At 37.5% G+C, this 18,322-nt stretch overlaps 1 protein-coding gene across 9 annotated transcripts in view; it reads right to left on the bottom strand.

Annotated features, from left to right (window-relative positions):
• CDK7 (cyclin dependent kinase 7) overlaps positions 1-18,322 on the bottom strand; it is a 62,496-nt gene that overhangs the window by 24,973 nt on the left and 19,201 nt on the right. For 5 of the 9 annotated variants that reach the window (XM_045446225.1, XM_045446247.1, XM_045446260.1 and 2 more), the window contains exons 9-11: positions 8,701-8,787; positions 4,415-4,564; positions 1,150-1,297 (exon numbers count right to left, since the gene is read on the bottom strand). In XM_045446225.1, the coding sequence (XP_045302181.1) occupies positions 1,150-1,297; positions 4,415-4,564; positions 8,701-8,787 (385 nt within the window). Of the gene's footprint in view, positions 1-533; positions 732-1,149; positions 1,298-4,414; positions 4,565-8,700; positions 8,788-18,322 lie in introns of those variants that run through there. The other 4 variants (XM_045446240.1, XM_045446283.1, XM_045446273.1 and 1 more) reach the window with 3 other exon arrangements.

The raw sequence follows: 18,322 nt of genomic DNA, 5'->3' as shown, positions 1-18,322 counted from the left end.
AGATATATATGTATTAATATGGAAGAAATAAAAAAGCTTTGAGTAAAAATAAATTATAGTATGAGATAGCCTATCGTTCATATAAAACTTGGAGACTCAAAACAATACTGTATATTACTACATGCATTTTTATAAAATAGCAGTATAAAATCATGGAAAGACACTCATTTCCTGAGAGTCGCTTCCCTTTTGGGAAGCCAAAAAGGAAAAGAATGGAATGGCATATTAAAGGGACCTCAATTTCATTTGTAGTTTTATCTTTTTTTTCCTATTTAGTATATTAACATTTGTTAACTCTAGGTCGTAGGTATATGCTACATTACTACTACTGCTTCCATTTTTAAATACTACCTCTACCCCTACTACCCCATTTTTAAATACTACTATAAATCTGTGAAGCTAGATGGGCCAGGTCATCAAAATAACTGATGATTATTTTTATTAAGGTTTCCTTAATGAATTTTCAATTCTACATTTCAGAGAATTGAATTTAATCTTACTTTTGCACTCTCATCAGAAAAATCAGAATTAAGTTTGTTTTAAAATACATTTAATAAAAATAATCCAGTTTTACATATTTTACATGTGTAGAATATTTACAAATTCCTTCTACAGCATTCACTTAACGTTTACTATTTTTCCATTAATTGCCTTTTGGACTATTTCCTTCAGTAGTAAAATACTGTCCAGTGATCTTTGTAACTAAAAAATTAGCTTCTTGGGTAATCCTCCTAGGTGAAAAAAAAATGAGGTTGTTCACATTTAATCTTATGGCAATTCTAACCAGTCATTGCATCCAACTACATCCAATACATTTTACTTGCTTTGATTTGCTAATAGCACTTGTTAAACATTAAGCATGTAGTATACCGATAAAAATTTATGAAGAAAATAAGGCACACATTGATATTTCGTGCAACACTGAGGTATACTCAGAAGTGCCCACATCCTTTTAAAATGTTTGGTTTAATTAAATTATTTTCAATGGAAACAAATATGGCTAAAATACCACATTCTCTACCATACACTTAAAAAAAAGCAAACAGCTCACAATCTACATTTCTTAGCTGCCCCTCAGTCACTAGCTATACATTACTTACTTGGAATTTTCTGAATTCATTTCATTTCTTATGAAAATGAAAGTTTTACCTTGTTCCAAGGCCTGTGTTCGCTTCCGTTTTGTTGCTACAGCTGGATTTGACTGTTCCTTTAAAGTTTCCAGTGGACAGTTTGGTCTTGGCAGCTGACATCCAGGTGTTGGCCCTGGCCGATTACTGAAATACTTAGTTTTCAATGCCTTTAAAGAAAAGATACCAAAGAAAGTAGGGTTTTAAGTATCTGAACTGTTTATGAAAATCAAAACACCAGAATTATTGAGAACATTAAAAACACTATGTGAATGCCCCACTTCCAACATGAAATTAATCTCAAGAATTTGGATGAGCAAATTACTACAAAGAAACATATAATGGTTTAAGATTGGTTGAAAATTTCATTACCTTAAGAAAAAGAGACTACCTTGTAATTTTTCTACAGGGGAACAGCCTATATTAAATATGAAAGATCCCTAGTTAAGACATGTATAATTCAGCTCTCTATACATAAGGGGCTCTATAGTTCAACATGTAAAGACAGAAACTTGCTTAAAAAGAACTTCAAAGTCTGTCACAACATGTATGTGTATTCAAATTCCAAAGCCTATAAATATAGATTTTTTTAAAGTTTTTTAAAAGATGCAACAGGCTGGTAACAATGTATTAAAATCCAACAATTTACCACAATTAAAAATTTTACTGGGAATGAACTGAGCAAGGTTATTTCTACATAATACCTGTTCAATGTTCTATGACATGACACTTTCTTTACTTTGGTCCTGAATTCCAATAAAAATAGTTTTATTCTAAATGACAAATTTGTCAAGTTCATACATTATTTGCATAGTACAGCTCAATAGGCATAAAAATTCCTTTTCAATAATCCTTTCAGGAATATAAAGAAATTCATACAAACTTTTCAAGCATTTCCTCTCACAACATTATTTTACATTATTTGCAGTGACAACTTAGAGATTCCTTACTTCAAGAGAGTTGCATTTCTAAAGTATGCTTCCAAATCTGCAGTTCCCTAAGTAAGCTAATCCTGAGCTATCAGAGATTTAAGAAAGGGAGACTATCTCATTGCAACTTTAAGACAGATATCCATGAGTCAAAACCCATTTAAAAAAATTCATTCTGGGGCACCTGGGTGGCTCAGTCAGTTAAGCATCCGACTTCAGCTCAAGTCATGATCTCACAGTCTGTGGGTATGAGCCCACCATTGGGCTCTATGCTAACAGCTCAGAGCCTGAAGCCTGCTTCAGGTTCTCTCTCCCACTTGCGTACGCTTTCTCTCTCAAAAACAAATATTTAAAAAATTAAAAAATAAACATTTAAGAATTTTTAAGTAAAAAAATTCTATCAAAATATAACCCAAATAAGTTGTACAACTAGTATTTTTCTATAAATTTTTATTTACATGTTTTATATTTTGATTTTTACTATTAATGAAAACAACTTTCTAGATAATCTGACCTTATCTCAAATTTCTTATGATGAAGGTAGTGTGTGTGTGTGTGTGTGTGTGTGCACGGAAAAGTTAACGATAAGGTACTTATTTGAAATAAGAAGAGTGCTTCTAATCGTAAAATATTTAGCATGTATGTATGAAGGTAACACGTACTGCCAAAAAGAGAAAGCCTATAGAAGTAAATGCATTAAACAATGATCTGGTAGTCTGTAATAAACTTAAGTGAAAAAATATCTATTTTATATTCTTGGTATATTGTGCATAGATATGAAGACTTGTGACATTTCATTTTAATCAGGGTCTTACTTTATGAAGCCAAATCATTGTACTGTGTTGCATTTCTACACTTCCCTGCCACAATTTTAAAAAAAAAATTTTTTTAGTGTTTAATTATTTTTGAGAAAGAGAGACAGAGCCCAAGCAGGGGAGGAGCAGAGAAAGGAGACACAGAATCCGAAGCAGACTCCAGACTCTGAGCTGTCAGCACAGAGCCCAACACGGGGCTCAAACCCATGAACTGTGAGATCATGACCTCAGCTGAAATCAGATGCTCAACCCACTGAGCCACCCAGGCACCCCTCCCTGCCCCAATTTTAAGTGTTTGTGACACTAACCTTTTTTTGTTTTGTGCTTGTTTTTAAAACAAAGACAATGGATTTTTTTCTTTCAAATCTAATGTTCTTTTGTTTTTGTGTTGGACAGTATTTCTTCCTTCTTTTGGAAAAGCAGATATTCTTGGTCTTCTAATTTTTTTGAGTTTGATTCTTATTTCCCTTAAGTTAGGGTATCGATGTCTGTTCTATTCAGATTATCTTTCTGTCTCTTGTAAGCATACAGTTTTTTCTATTTTCAGGGCACCTGGCTCGCTCAGTCAGAAGAGCATGTGACTCTTGGATCTCAGGATTTTTAGTTCAAGCCCCACACTGGGTGCAGAGATTACTTAAAATCTTTAGGGGTGACTGGGTGGCTCAGTCAGTTCAGCGTCCAACTCAGGATCTCACGGTTTGTGGGATCAAGCCCCGCATTGGGCTCCGCACCGGCAGCACCAAGCCTGCTTAGGATTCTCTCTCTCCCCCCTCTCTCTGTCCCTCCCCCGATTCTGATTGCTCCCTCTCTAAAATAAAGCAACTTTAAAATAAAATAAAATCTGGGGTGCCTGGGTGGCTCAGTTGGTTAAGCATCTAACTTGGCTCAGGTCATAATCTCACAGTCTGTGAGTTCAAGGCCCACATTGGGCTCTGTGCTGAAAGCCTGGAGCCTGGAACCTGCTTTGGATTCTCTATGTCCCTCTCTCTACCCTTCCCCTGCTCGAGCTCTGTCTCTCAAAAATAATAAATAAACATTGAAATAAATAAATAAAATTAAATAAAATCTTTAAGAAAGAAAAAGAAGGAACTATACTATTTTCTCCCCATTATCACTTTCTGACTATGACAATGATCAGCATGCATACCAAGACTGCATTTCATGGGGAAAAAAAACCAGAACACTTTTGGCATTAGGCTTGGCATTAATTGAAATATCATTATTTTAACAAGTACAAAACCATTCTTATTTTTTCTTCTCTAGGTAAGCTACTTGAAAGCCAATTAATTATGAAATAAATACGTATTTATACATTCCTAAGCAAAAGTAAACTCTCTTGTTGCGTATGCATGATGTAATTTAATACCAGTATGAATGGGGCTTGTAGCTTAGGTACAAGATAAAACTTATAACTCCTTAAAACAAAAACACATCTTTACAGTATTTAAAGAATGTTAGAAAATCTTATGATACTCTATTTCATCAGTGTCAGAGTTAAGATTATCCTCATATTTCCTAATATAAGAAAGATATGCTAAAATACCTGTGTGGCTGTAATTCGAGTACATGGGTTAAATAAAAATAAGCCTTGTATGAGATCTAACAAGTCGTCTCCTGCTGCAATGAAGATGTGTTGTAACGGGATTCCAGGAAAACTCTTAAATGTCACGAAATCTGGAAGACTACACATGTCCTGTAAAAATATTTATAATTCAAACTTAAGGACTGAAAGTCATATACATCTCAAATGAAGAACTAAAACTGTCAAATGATCTATCTAGAAAATTCCAAGAAATCTATTTAAAAACTCCTAAAATTACTGAGTAAAAAGCAAGGTTAGAGGATACAGGATAAAGACACAAAAATTGATTGTGGTTCTATATACTGGTAACAAACGTGGATACTGAAATTTAAAATGCCATTTAGAATAATTCAAAAAGAATAATCAAATACATGAAAATCTAACAAAACACACAGGACACTTATACTAAAAGCTACATAACTGAGGTGCCTGCCTGGTTTAGTTGGTGGAGTGCTCAACTCTTGATCTTACAACAGAGTTGTAAGTTCGAGATGCAAGCTGGGTGTAGAAACTAATTAAAAATAAAATCTTAAAAAAAAAAATGATGAGGCCTGTCCTATTCATGGATTTGGAGATTCAATTTTGTAAGGATGAGAATTCTCCTCAAAATGATATATGGAGTTGAAGGGAATTCTTATCAAAATTCTGACAAAATCACTTTAGAGTATTCTAAAATGTATGTGGGAAGGCAAAAGAACTGTAATAGCTGTAACAAGTTTGAAAAACAACAAAAGTAGAGGAATCAATCTACCTGATTTCAACACTTAATGCATAGCTACTTTAATTAAGACCGTGGTATTAAGCAGAGGACAGGTATAGATCAAAGGAACACAAGACAGAACTCAGAAACAGATCCCCACAAATATGCCCAACTGATTGTTTTGATATATTGTCTTATTTTATTCAAATAATAAACCAAATATAAACAGATGTTAAAGACTGGTCTTTAAACATTCTAGTCAACAATGCCATGCTTGCCTATGATCTCAAAGACATAAAACTATACTATATCCACACATCAGTGGTCACCAAAACATTCAGCAGAGCGTCCGTAACTGTGAGGCTGTTTGAGAACTCTTTTGACTATTTTTTCCAAGCTCTGAGTAACTCCAGGAATCTAAGCAGGGATAAGAGGAACGAGCTCAATCTTGGCATACCGCCAAAATGTGGCCAATCAAGCTTTAAGTGTCCACCAGCACCTGGGCCTTCTCCAGGTTACCAACAAATTAGGCCATGGTTCCAGGATGGAAAGTCCACTGCCCCAGACAGCTGCTGAGTCTACCCAACTGACTTTTTTTTTTTTTAATGTTTACTTTTGAGAGAGAAACAATGTAAGCAGGGGAGGGACAGAGAGAGAGAGGGAGACACAGAATCCGAAGCAAGCTCCACGCTCTGAGCTGTCAGCACAGAGCCCGACTTGAACCCATGAAGTGGGAGATCATAACCTGAGCCAAAGTCGGACTGTGAACCGACTGAGCTATCCAGGCGCCAACTGATTTTTGACAACAATGCAAAGCAATTCGATGGAAAGATAGTCTTTTCAACAAATGGTGCTAAAGCAACTGGACCATACACAGGCCAAAAAAAAAAAAAAAAGGCCTTTGATCAAAGTCTCACACCTCATACAAAAATTAACTCAAAAAGGATCACATACTGAAATGACAAATGTAAAACTATAAAACTATTTACAGTTTTAACTTTTTTTATAGTTTTGTCGAAAAATCTTTGAGATAGGCAAAGAGTTCTTTAACTTGACATCAAAACAAGGATTTGTAAAAGGACAAACTGATAAAATAGACTTCATCAGAATTAAAAACCAAACAATCCAATCACAAAATGGGGACCTGGCTGGCTCAGTGGTTAGAGCATGTGACTCTTGATTTCAGGATGGTGAGTTCGAGCCCCATGTTAGGTACAAAGATTACTTAAAAAAATCATAAAATACAATTCATTGAAGAAATGGGAAAAAAACATGATGAGACATTTAACTAAAGATATACAGATGGCCAATAAGCACATGAAAACATATCCAACACCATCAGTTATTAGCGAAATAATTAAAATCACAATGAACTGTCACTACACAACCATCAGAACACTTGAAATAAAAAAGTGACAACAACAAATGGTGGAGAGGATGCAGAGAAAATGGGTTACTCATTTATGGCTGGTAAGAATATAAAATGGTACAGCCAGTCTGAAAAACAAATAAGCAGTTTTTTAAATTAACTACACAGCTACCATAGAGGTCAGCAACTGCTCTCCTGAGCATTTAGTCTAGAGAAATAAAGGCTTATTTTTATACAAAAAAACCCACAAAAAACAAAAAACAAAAACAAACAAAACCCTACATATAATGTTTATAGAAGCTTTATTTTTAACAGCCCCAACTGGAAACAACGAAGGAGTGAATGGTTAAACACACTGTGGTACATACATACCATTCAGCAATAAAAATGAACAAATTACTGATATATACAACCTGGATGAATCTCCAAAGAATTATGCTGAATGTGAAAAAAGGCAAACCTAAAAAGTTACATAGTATGCGATTCTAGTTCTATTCTGGAAATGACAAAATTACAGAAGGGAGAACAGATTAGTGATTGCCAGGGATTAAAGAGGGAGTGGGAATGGAAGGAAAGTAGGTATGGCTAAAAAAGGGCAACATAAAGGATCTTTGTGGTGACGCCCCTGTATGTTAATCCTATCAACGTCAGCATGCTGGTCATGATACTGTACTAACTTTGTACGAACCTGGGTAAAGAGTTCAAGGAATATCTCAATTATCTCTTACAACTAAAATCTACAATCATCTCAAAATAAGTATAATTTTCAAAAATCTAAGGAAAATATCAGTAAAGCAGTTGCTGTTTAGCAAATCATGTCTGGGGCACCTGGGTGGCTCAGGTGTTAACCACTTCAGGTGAGGTCTTGATCTCACAGCTCATGAGCTCGAGCCCCACGCTGGGCTCTGTGCTGTCAGCTCAGAGCCTGGAGCCTGCTTCTGCGTCTTCCCCTCTGTCCCTCCCCTACTTGCATTCTGTCTCTGTCTTGCTCTCAAAAATAAATAAACATTAAAACAATTAAAAAAAAAAAGACAAAAAATCATGTCTAAGAGGGGAAAAAAGAAAATCATGTCTAAGAGAAAAGTACTGTACAGAGTAACATGAACATGGCTCTGGAGTCAGACAGATCCACATTGCACTCCTAGCTCTGACACTGTGTGGCCTTGGGTAAGTAAGTTATTTATCCTCAGTAAACCTCACTTGTCTCAAATAAACTGGGACTAACAGTACCTACTTCATAGGATTGTTGGGAAAATGACATATAATTTATGAAAAGCCTGTCATGATGGCATATAATGTGTTTAATAAATGATAGCTACTAAAGCATGTTTTACAATGAGTACATATAGCAAACTTTCAATTAGAAAGTTGAGGGAGTAACAGCACAAACAAAACTCCTTACACTAAATTTCAGCTTCAGATAATTTTATCAGTTTTAACCAGAAGGCAGAGTCTGATTAAAATTTATCTTTTGTAGTAGTTATTTATTCTCCAGGAGATGGGGCTATAACAGGAAGGAAAATCTAAAGGTTTACAGTTTTAATTTAAGAATAGTCAAGTGAGATTATCTTACTAAACTATGATATATACAATTTAGCAACTTAAATTGGTGTAAATTTTACTCACGACTTAAGATTTCTTTTTTGTAGACAATATAATGGATTAAAAATATGCACAATACAGAGACATCTTAACTGTTAGTGAAAATTCTACAAATACACCCTAAATCCACCAAGATGTTGATGAACAAACATGAATACCCATTAAAATAAAATATGCAGCTATTAAAAAGAAAAACGTCAGAATAAAAAAGAAAAAGGTCAGTTATAAACGTTAGGTAAAAAGATCAACTTGGTGGCAAAAAGTTTACATGGCATGATCCTATTTTTATTAAAGAAAAGATAAAATATGTAATTGTGTAAGTATGTGTTTATGTATGTATCTTCACAGCAAGACGTTCCACCAAACTGACAGTGATTAACCCTGGGATGGAGGAAGGGCAACATGTACATGGGAGGCTGGATACCATACCACAATTTTAACTTTCTACTTGGTATAAATTTTGCAGAGTATATATTACTAGTAAATTAAGACGTGAATACATTTCTTTAAGAAATACCTACATGACAACAACATATAGAAAACTAACTACATTAAAGAACATGTATGAAGGCTTACAGGCCACTGTTCCTCAGTTGGTGTGCCCAAAGTTTCAAATATTCTTGTTAGTTGATCAAGATCTGAATCTCCTGGCAAAAAAGGAACCTGAAAGAGAGCAAGACACAGGTATTTCAAGGTGTTTTGTAATAGTTACACAAGTAATACTGTAAACTTAATAAGAAAAACTAAACTGTAACAAAAATCAAAATGTAGTTTGAGGTGTACTGGATATGGCATTATGTCCTACACTGCCAACCAAGTAAACAGTACCATCCTGCTCATTTTATTCACTCTTTAATAATCACCATGTACATGATCTCACAGTTCATGGGACCGAGCCCCACTTCGAGCTCTGCACTGGCAGCTCAGAGCCTGCTTGGGATTCTCTCTTTTTGCTACTCCCTCACTCATGTGCACTCTCCCTATCTGTGTCCCTCTCTCAATAAATAAATAAACATTAAAAAAAAAAAAACACACACCATGTAATAGGCACTGTGCTAATTGACTAAGCCCTAGGTATTTAAAGAAGGGAACAAGACAGTCCTCACTCTCCTATGGGGTAGATGTGGGGAATGCTGGTAATACAAATAAGGGGGTCTTTACAAGATGATGTTTTCAGTGAGAGTACAGGATTCTAGCCCACACAGAATAGCACCTAACCCACTTTAGCTATGTCAAGGAAGGCATCCTAGAGGAAGCAGCAGTGAAAGCTGAAAGATGAAAAAGAGTCAGAGGAAAAGTCTAAAATGGAGGAAAACTATTCTAGCTAAAGTGAAGGAGAGCAAAGGCTGGCAGGCAGGCAGAACATATTTACATTACAATCTAATTTAAATGATATCTTGGCATGCTAATTCTCTGAAGAGGTATAATGATGAACTTTAAAAGGTAAGTGATTACAAGTTAAAAATTAGAAGCTAATAAATAATTAAAATCCTTGCTATATATAGACACTACTTTCCAATTCATTCTCAAACATCTGTGTAAATATACAGAAAAGTAAAAAAGAATTTACTGTGAATAACAGGCCTTTCACAGTTAAACGCCTTCAAAAGTTTATAAACTCACTGAAAAGACCAGATTAAGTACCAGGTCTCCAACACTTCTACTACTGTGGACCACTACCAATTGCCCCCAACACTGCCAAAAAAGCATTTAACTCTGCCAGTTATCAATTTACTCGAGCTCACCCTTTTTGCCTTCTCTGAGAAAATAGATGTAGGTCTTTAACTATTGTCCTTTTGGGGGCTCCTGAGTGGCTCAGTCAGTTAAGCATCTGACTCTGGCTCAGGTCCTGATTCACAGTTCATGAGCTCAAGCCCCGCTTCAAGTGAGCCCTGCTTCTTTCTCTCCCTCCTTCTCTCTGACCCTCATGGGATTCTCTCTCTCTCTCCCTCTCTGCCCTCACCCATTTGTGCCCTCTCTCTCTCAAAAAAAAAAAAAACACAAAAAACAAAAACGTACTTTTCTTTTGCCAGCTGAAGCTCTGACAATGGAGGCTGCTGGAGGAGTATTATAGGAAGAAGACTTTTGCTTCCCAGTTCCAGCTCGCTGGCCCAGCACACCCCCTGCAGTACTCTGAGCTTCTCTAGCAACAGGTTCCTGCCACTGTGGGCAGTTTCTTCATTGCCCAATGCACAGAGCAGCTTCCCTCTAGAGAGGGTTGAGTAGCAGAGTGCCTCCAGAAAACCTCCCCTGAACAGCTTTCCTCCACATGCAAAAGAAAAGATTTCCAACAAGTTCTGCCAACACAGCTCCACAGCAACTTCTATGTCATCCAGTGAGACACAGTGTGTGCCCTTTTCATTTTTTTTTTTTAATGTTTTATTTTTGAAGGAGAGAGGGAAACAGAGCATGAGCGGGGGAGGAGCAGAGAGAGAGGGAGACAGAATTCGAAGCAGGCTCCAGGCTCTAAGCTGTCAGCACAGAGCCCGATGCGGGGCTCGAACCCACAAACTGTGAGATCATGACCTGAGCTGAAGCCGGATGCTCAACCAACTGAGCCACCCAGGCGCCCCTAGTGTGTGCCCTTTTCAACAAGGTCTAGATCTCAGTCCTTGGGTCCTCTTCCTTGGGTGCTCTATCTCAGTCCTAGGGTGGTTGCTCCTTCTGTGTGCTATTCCTACATTCTTCAGAATTCAGAGTAACTTCCTATTAGTCAACCTTCATTATTCCAATTTCTTATAACTAATTCTTTATATTAAACTTCCCTCTTTAAATTAATGTGTGGTTTCTTTTTTCTGACTGGATCCAGATTTAATACAACTCCTATGTATAACATTGCACTATTATATACATGAAATGTGTACCCAGAAAAAGAAGCTTGAACTTATATTAAATAACGTTTTGCAAGTATTTTTAGGCATGCTAACATTTTCTTCTCATACCTCAAAATATTATCTCCTACTTTGCAGACTAATGATGTAAAAAATGTACTCAAGGGACACTCGTCATGATAGCCTTAGTTTCATGGGCAAGCTGGCACTTTAATTATATTTTTTAAGAATGAGTGTTTAGGTATGATGTAAAGTATTTTTTTTTTAAGTTTATTTTTGAGAGATATAGAGTGCATGGGCATGTATGTGCATGTGCAAAAGACAGCAGGGGAAGGGCAGAGAAAGAGGGAGAGAGGGAGAGAGGGAGAGAGGGAGAGAGGGAGAGAGGGCTTAACTGAATGAGCCACGTAGGTGCCCTTAAATTTTTTTAAGTATTTATTTAAAGTAATCTCAGGGCGCCTGGGGGGCTCAGTCAGTTAAGCAACCAACTTCAGCTCAGGTCATGATCTCGCAGTTTGTGAGTTGGAGCCCTGAGTCAGGCTCTGCGCTGACAGCTCAGAGCCTGGAGCCCATTTCTGATTCTGTGTCTCCCTCTCTCTTTCTGCCCCTCCCCCACTCACGCTCTCCTTTTCCTTCAAAAATAAACTTAAAAAAAAATTTTTTTTAAACGTAATCTCTACACCCAATGTAGGGCTCAAACTCATGACCTGGAGATCAAGAGTCGTCGCAAGCTCCTCCAATAGGTCCAGCCAGATACCCCACGATGTGAAAATTTTAAATCATAATGGGCTACCTAATGTGTGAACTTTGGATGTCAATTTGAATAAACCAAAAAAGACATTTATGATAAAAAGTGGGAAATCTGAACACAGGGTACTAATTTATCCTTTTTTCTCCCAGATTTCTGGGATTTGTGGCATAAAAAGTATGGTGTGAGAGAATAATAAAATAAAGCTGGTCATGTGTTCAAAGCTGGTGAAGCTGGCTGGTGGGTACACTGACGCTCATTTTACTATGTTCTCTGATTTTGCATGTTTAAAAATATAAATACTAAAAAGGCATTTTTCTCCTAAAGGAAGAGTTGCTTTGGAACTAGAACTGGAAACATTTTCTTTTGTATTATTAATACATACACTGTGTTCAAATATTATTAATAGACTCAGAATAAAAATTATGAGTCTTTGACCCATCACCCCAATTTATTACTATATAACTTTTGTTCAGTGCCAACTTTGTATTAAATTTCCCTTCTTGTACCATAATTTGGTTTCCCTAGGGGCGCCTGGCTGGCTCAGTGGGTTAGGCAACCGACTCTGGGTTTTTTAGCTCAGTTCCTAATTTCACAGTCATGGGATCAAGCCCCGAGTCAAGCTTCTCACTGAGCATGGAGCCTGCTTGGGATTCTCTCTCCCCCTCTCTCTCTGACCCTTCCCTGCTCGTGCGCACACATGCTCTCTCTGAAAATAACTAAGCTTGAAAAAAATAGTAACTTGGTTTTTCTAGAGGTAAGGATTTCTTATCCCCCCTCACTTCAACTTTTCCCACTGTTTTCCTATGGCAACTTAGTTTGTACCGAAGGATAAGATTCCAGTTATTCAATAAAATTTCTGTATGATCAAATCTACCAAAATTCATTAGTTCCATTTTTTTCCCCAGGGACTGCCCTGCTGAATCTCTCATCCCACCTGCTACAATCTGGACTAGTTGCTCACTGGGCCTGATACACATCTGTTTCCTCAGAACTTCTTTTCACTATTAAATGGGGAATTCTATTCATCCCTTTTCTGTTCAACCTCATGCTCCCTGGATGCCACTTCTTTTTCTTGATTTACTCATGTAACAGTAGAGCATATCTACCAATAAATTCCCAAGAAAGGAAGTAGATATAAAAATTTTAGTGTAATAAATTGTATTTATTCTCAGAGCAAACTCAAAATACAAACGGTAACAGAATTCTATGCTGAAAATCATTTTCCAGAATGCATGAGTGGTTCAGTCAGTTAAGTGTCCAACTTTTGATTTCAGTTCAGGTCATGATCTCACACTTAGTGTCGAGCCCCTTGTTAGGCTCTGTGCTGAGCCTGCTTAGCATTCTCTCTCTCTCCCACCCCACCCACACCCTCCACCCTGCTCGCACTCCCTCTCAAAATAAACACACACAAAAAAAGAAAATCATTTTCTTTCACAATGTGTTCTATAGTCTTCCAGATTTCAACGTTGCTGTTGAGAAATCGGACACTCTTTCTGTCACTCTCTTCCCTAATCCTTCATTATGGTTTCTGTGTAACCTTTGTTTTCCCTCTCTATGGAAATAAAATCTTTATCTTCTACTCTGGCACTCATAAATTTCATAATGTGCCTTGGCATGGGTCTTAAATACTATTTTCTGTTTTGTTTTGTTTTCTGAGAGAGGTAACGAGTGAGGGTACAAAGAAAGGGAGAGAAAGAGAATCCTACGAGGGGCAGAGAGAGAGAGAGACAGAGAGAGAGACAAGTGGGATCGAGCTCCCCCAAAGTGTGACCTGAATTCAGGAACCTCGAGATCATGACCTGAGCCGAAGTCAGATGCTTAACCGACTGAGCCAGCCAGGCAACCGGGTCTTTTTTCATTCACTGTGCAGGGTCTTTTTGGCACTTTGAGTCAATTCACACCTATCAATGTTGGATTGTTTTCTTGTGAATTTCCTATCCTACATTTACTTTGTTCTTTTTTGCTATATTCTAGGATCAATCCTGGATCACTCTGCTAATTTTCTCTTTTGGTTTTACATGATGAAAGAATTCTTGAGCTTACTTTTCCAGTCTTTCCACTGTTATTGTTTGCTTTTACCTTATTTGAAAAGGTTCAAGTATCCCTTATTCTTACATTCTTACTGTTACATTATTCTTACATTCTTACTGTTCCCTTAGGAAGAGTATCATGTTCTTGTTTTACAGATATAGTACTATTCTCTTAGTTCTCTGATGATGTGGGGGTGGAGGGTTAATTTTCTTCTGCTACCTTTTTCCCAAGTTTCTTTTTGGTTAGTCTGTCTTTCTAGCTGGATGTTTTCATCAAATATCTGGAAATCCTTGGTAACTATGTGGTAGTCATTGGCTAACCATTCATATTTAAAGGTAAGGTAATAAAAACTCCTGGGCTTTCTCTAAAAAGAATGGGTGGGATGTTTAATGCCAGTTATCTGTGGGTCTATCCTCTGGGACCATTCGGTTCTTCCAGTAAAGGATCTTCTGATCTTTTGCCTGGGTTAAAGAGTTACTACAGGTTATTACAAAAGCTATGAGGGTTCTGGGAGCTAAGCAGGGGACTAAATTGAAGGTTTTACTGTTCAGTATATGATTTTCATGTAATTTGTATGTTTTCACCCTAGCAACTCACCCACATCCTCCACTATGTCTAAGGACAGCTACGTGTGGAGACTTGTGTTTAAATTTCTTTAGACAAACCTATCTCTAGTGGAGAGATAAGTTAGGTGTAAGTCTGGATGGAGGAAGGGAAGTGACCTGGCTGTGTTGGAGACCTTGGTATTAATTGTTCCATATGTAAGTTTCTCAACCAACCCCAGTTTTTAGTCTGACACTTCATTATTGCCATCAATGATCACAAGTGCTTCTCACTAACAAAGCCACTTCAGGATTCTGTGTGTTAAGCGCATACTGCCTCCAGCTGGCATCTTTTTCTGATAATTTCTAGCCTTTCTTCATTTCTGTTTTCACATCTTCTGGCATAGTGTTATGGGCATCTATCTCCTGGTTTCAAACATGGCATTTAAATATATTTTTAGGATAATTTATAAGCAGGAGTGTTGCCCTGCCATCTCAAAAATCTTTAAGATATAATTACCACTTTATTTTGAAAATGTCTTCCCTATATTAAACATCAAAGCAATTTGACTAAGAAATGCACCGTCATGGAGCACCTGGGTGGCTCAGTTGGTTAAGCGTCCAACTTTGGCTCAGGTCATGATCTCACGGTTGTGGGTTCAAGTCCCGTGTTGGGCTCTGTGCTGACAGCTTAGAACTTGGAATCTGCTTCGGATTCTGTGTTTCCCTCTCTCTACCTCCCTCACTTGCACTCTGTCTCTCTCAAAAATAAACAGGGGCGCCTGGGTGGCTCAGTCAGATGAGTGCCTGACTGCAACTCGGGTCATGATCTCACGGTTTGCGAGTTCGAGCCCCGAGTCGTGCTCTGTGCTTATGGCTCAAAGCCTGGAACCTGCTTCTGATTCTGTCTTCCTCTCTTTCTGCCTCTTTCCCTTCTGCTTATACTTTGGCTTGCTCTCTCTCAAAAATAAAAAGAAAAAGAAAACGTTAAAAAAATAAACATGTTAAAAAAAAAAAAAAAGAAATGCACTGTCATGTCTGAGCAGGTAGTGGGTCCAGTATGTAACCCACGACAAATCAATGTGTTTTTTTTTCTAGTCATGAATAACTACTTCTGGTTTTCATTTAGTAATTTCAATTGGTATATTTAATACTATGTATAATACATATAAGTCCATATCAGGGCTCTTTTCCAATCTTGTTCTTAATAGCTAATAGTCTTAACCAATTTTCATTTGCTAAATATGGAATTTGGGCTAGTGAGTCATCCATATTTAGTTAACACAACTGTATAATGTTCAGATAATATATCTACATATTACAAACACAAACATTAAGCCTGTGCTTATTGTTTTTTCCTGTTCTAAAACACCTTCTTAGAGGATACCAAAATTTCACCAACACACAATTGTGACTAAGCATGTGAATGAAATCTTTTTAGTTTTAGGAAAAAGAATCAAATTAATCCTAAAAAGAAGAGAGATGCTGACTCCAAGAGTACTAAGATTAAGGAAACCAAGAGGGACATCCCTCTGGTTCTTTTCAATTTGATGCCATTCATGAAATCTTTTATTCATTTTACTTTTTTAAATGTTTATTTTTGAGAGAGAGAGAGAGACAGAGAGAGAGAGAGAGAGAGAGAGAGAGAGAGAGAGAGTGGGAGAGCAACAGAGGGAGTGGGAGACACAGAATCTGAAGTAGGCTCCAGGCTCTGAGCTGTCAGCCCAGAGCCTGATGTGGGGCTCTAACCCACAAACCATGAGATCATGACCTGAGCCAAAGTTGGATGCTTAACCAACTGAGCCACCCAGGCGCCCCATGAAATCTCTTCTTTTTTTTTTTTTTTTTTTCAACATTTATTTATTTTTGGGACAGAGAGAGACAGAGCATGAACGGGAGAGGGGCCGAGAGAGAGGGAGACACAGAATCGGAAACAGGCTCCAGGCTCTGAGCCATCAGCCCAGAGCCCGACGCGGGGCTCGAACTCACGGACCGCGAGATCGTGACCTGGCTGAAGTCGGACGCTTAACCGACTGCGCCACCCAGGCGCCCCTGAAATCTCTTCTTAAACTGAGTTCATATTCATTTAAAAAAAAAAAATTATAATGGAGAAATTTATTTTTTCTTTCTCATGTCTTTATAGGGAGGCAGGGTTCATAAACCAAATATTAGAAGACTGGCAATGTTTTAATGCAATAGGCATAATCAACAATATAGTTCTTGAATAACTGGCACACTTTAGCCTCTAGCACCTTGTATACCAATGAGTCTATGCAAAACCAACTGATGAAAACTATGGTCTGAGCTAATACGGCTCAAATGAAGTATTAGAATGACAGAGTGAAGCCAACAGGTCTGGATCCTGATCATTTAAATGAAACGAAAGAAGAGCAGGCAGTAATTGGTTGATCAACCTTTGTATCACCATATTATCCCTAGAGAAGGCTTTAATACAGGCCTGAAAGATGCTCAGTGTCCTTATGTAAGGCATAAAATGTTCTTCCCAAACTACAGACTTCTTTATAAACTAAAATGATATCCTTGAAACTATCTAGATCAGATATAAGACAGTTGCTCACTAGTTAATATCCCAGCTTAGATTTTCTATTAATCATTGTCTCAAAATATGATTATGAAAAAGAACATAAGAAGATCATAAATTAAATGTGTTCTTTTTCATTTAATAATCACAGAGGATGTTAAGACTGCAGATCAATTTGCTTCTAAAATGATTTAAACAGGAGTGCCTGGGTGGCTCAGCCGGTTAAGTCTCTGACTTGGGCTCAGGTCATGATCTCATCGTTTTTGAGTTCAAGCCCCACACTGGGCCCTGTGCTGACAGCTCAGAGCCTGGAGCCTGCTTTGGATTCTATGTTGCCCTCTCTCTCTCTGCCCTTCCCCCACATGCACTCTTTCTCTCTCTCTCTCAAAAATACAGTTAAAAACAATAAATAAAATGATTTAAACAATACTGACTACTTTGGTTGGACATAAGCTTATTTATTGTTTATAAAATATAAAGAAAACAACACTTTAAAAAAGGCTGAATGCTGATAACAGCAAATCTTTTGAACTAAACTGCATTCAATTGTTTGGATGGCAGGATCTCACCACAGATTCAGAACTGTGTGGACAGCAATTCCATGAATATACTTTTTAAATTTTTTTAATGTTTACTTATTTTTGAGAGAGAAAGAGCGTAAGCGGGGGAGGGGCAAAGAGAGAGGGAGACACAGAATCCGAAGCAGGCTCCAGGCTCTGAGCTATCAGCACAGAGCCTGACGCGGGGCTCAAACTCACAAACTGTGAGATGATGACCTGAGCCAAAGTAGGATGCTTAACCGACTGAGCCACCCACGCGCCCCAATACCATGAATATTTTTAAATGAGCACAGAAGAAATTAAAATAGAAAACATTTGAAAAATAGCAAAATAGGAAACATTTTTCTTCAATTGTGCAGGACTAAAGTATGGCAAAATGGTACAGTTCTTCACCAAATGGAACCATTAATTTCTTCATAACCTTCAAGCAACAAGGCCAATGGGTAATAAGACTCCAACTGTGATTCCCACCAGGTCCACAATTTCTAATCTATTTATTTATTTAAACTATTTTTGTATTTACTTTTTTAGTATTTATTTATTTTGAGAGAGAGAGAAAGAGACAGAGACAGAGAGAGAGCACAGGAAGGGTAGAGAGAGAGAGAGGGAGCTAGAGAACCCCAAGCAGGCTCAGCACTGTCAGTGCAGAGCCCAATGCGAGGCTCAATCCCTAAACCGTGAGATCATGACCTGAGCCAAAACCAAAAGTCGGATGCTTAATCAACTGAGTTACCCATGCACACCTATTTATTTTAATTTCAAGTAGTTAACAGTGTAATATTGGTTTCAGGAGTAGAATTCATCACTTACAACACCCAGTGCACATCACAAGTGCCCTCCTTAATACCTATCTCCTATCTAGCCCATTCCCCACCCATCTTCCTCCATCAACCCTCAGTTTGTTCTCTATCATTAAGAGTCTCTTGTTAACCTGTTCACTC

Source organism: Leopardus geoffroyi, chromosome A1, assembly GCF_018350155.1.
Source record: "Leopardus geoffroyi isolate Oge1 chromosome A1, O.geoffroyi_Oge1_pat1.0, whole genome shotgun sequence".
NCBI lineage: Eukaryota > Metazoa > Chordata > Mammalia > Carnivora > Felidae > Leopardus > Leopardus geoffroyi.
Note: the sequence above shows the minus strand (reverse complement) of the source record. Positions and strands in the feature narration are given on the sequence as shown.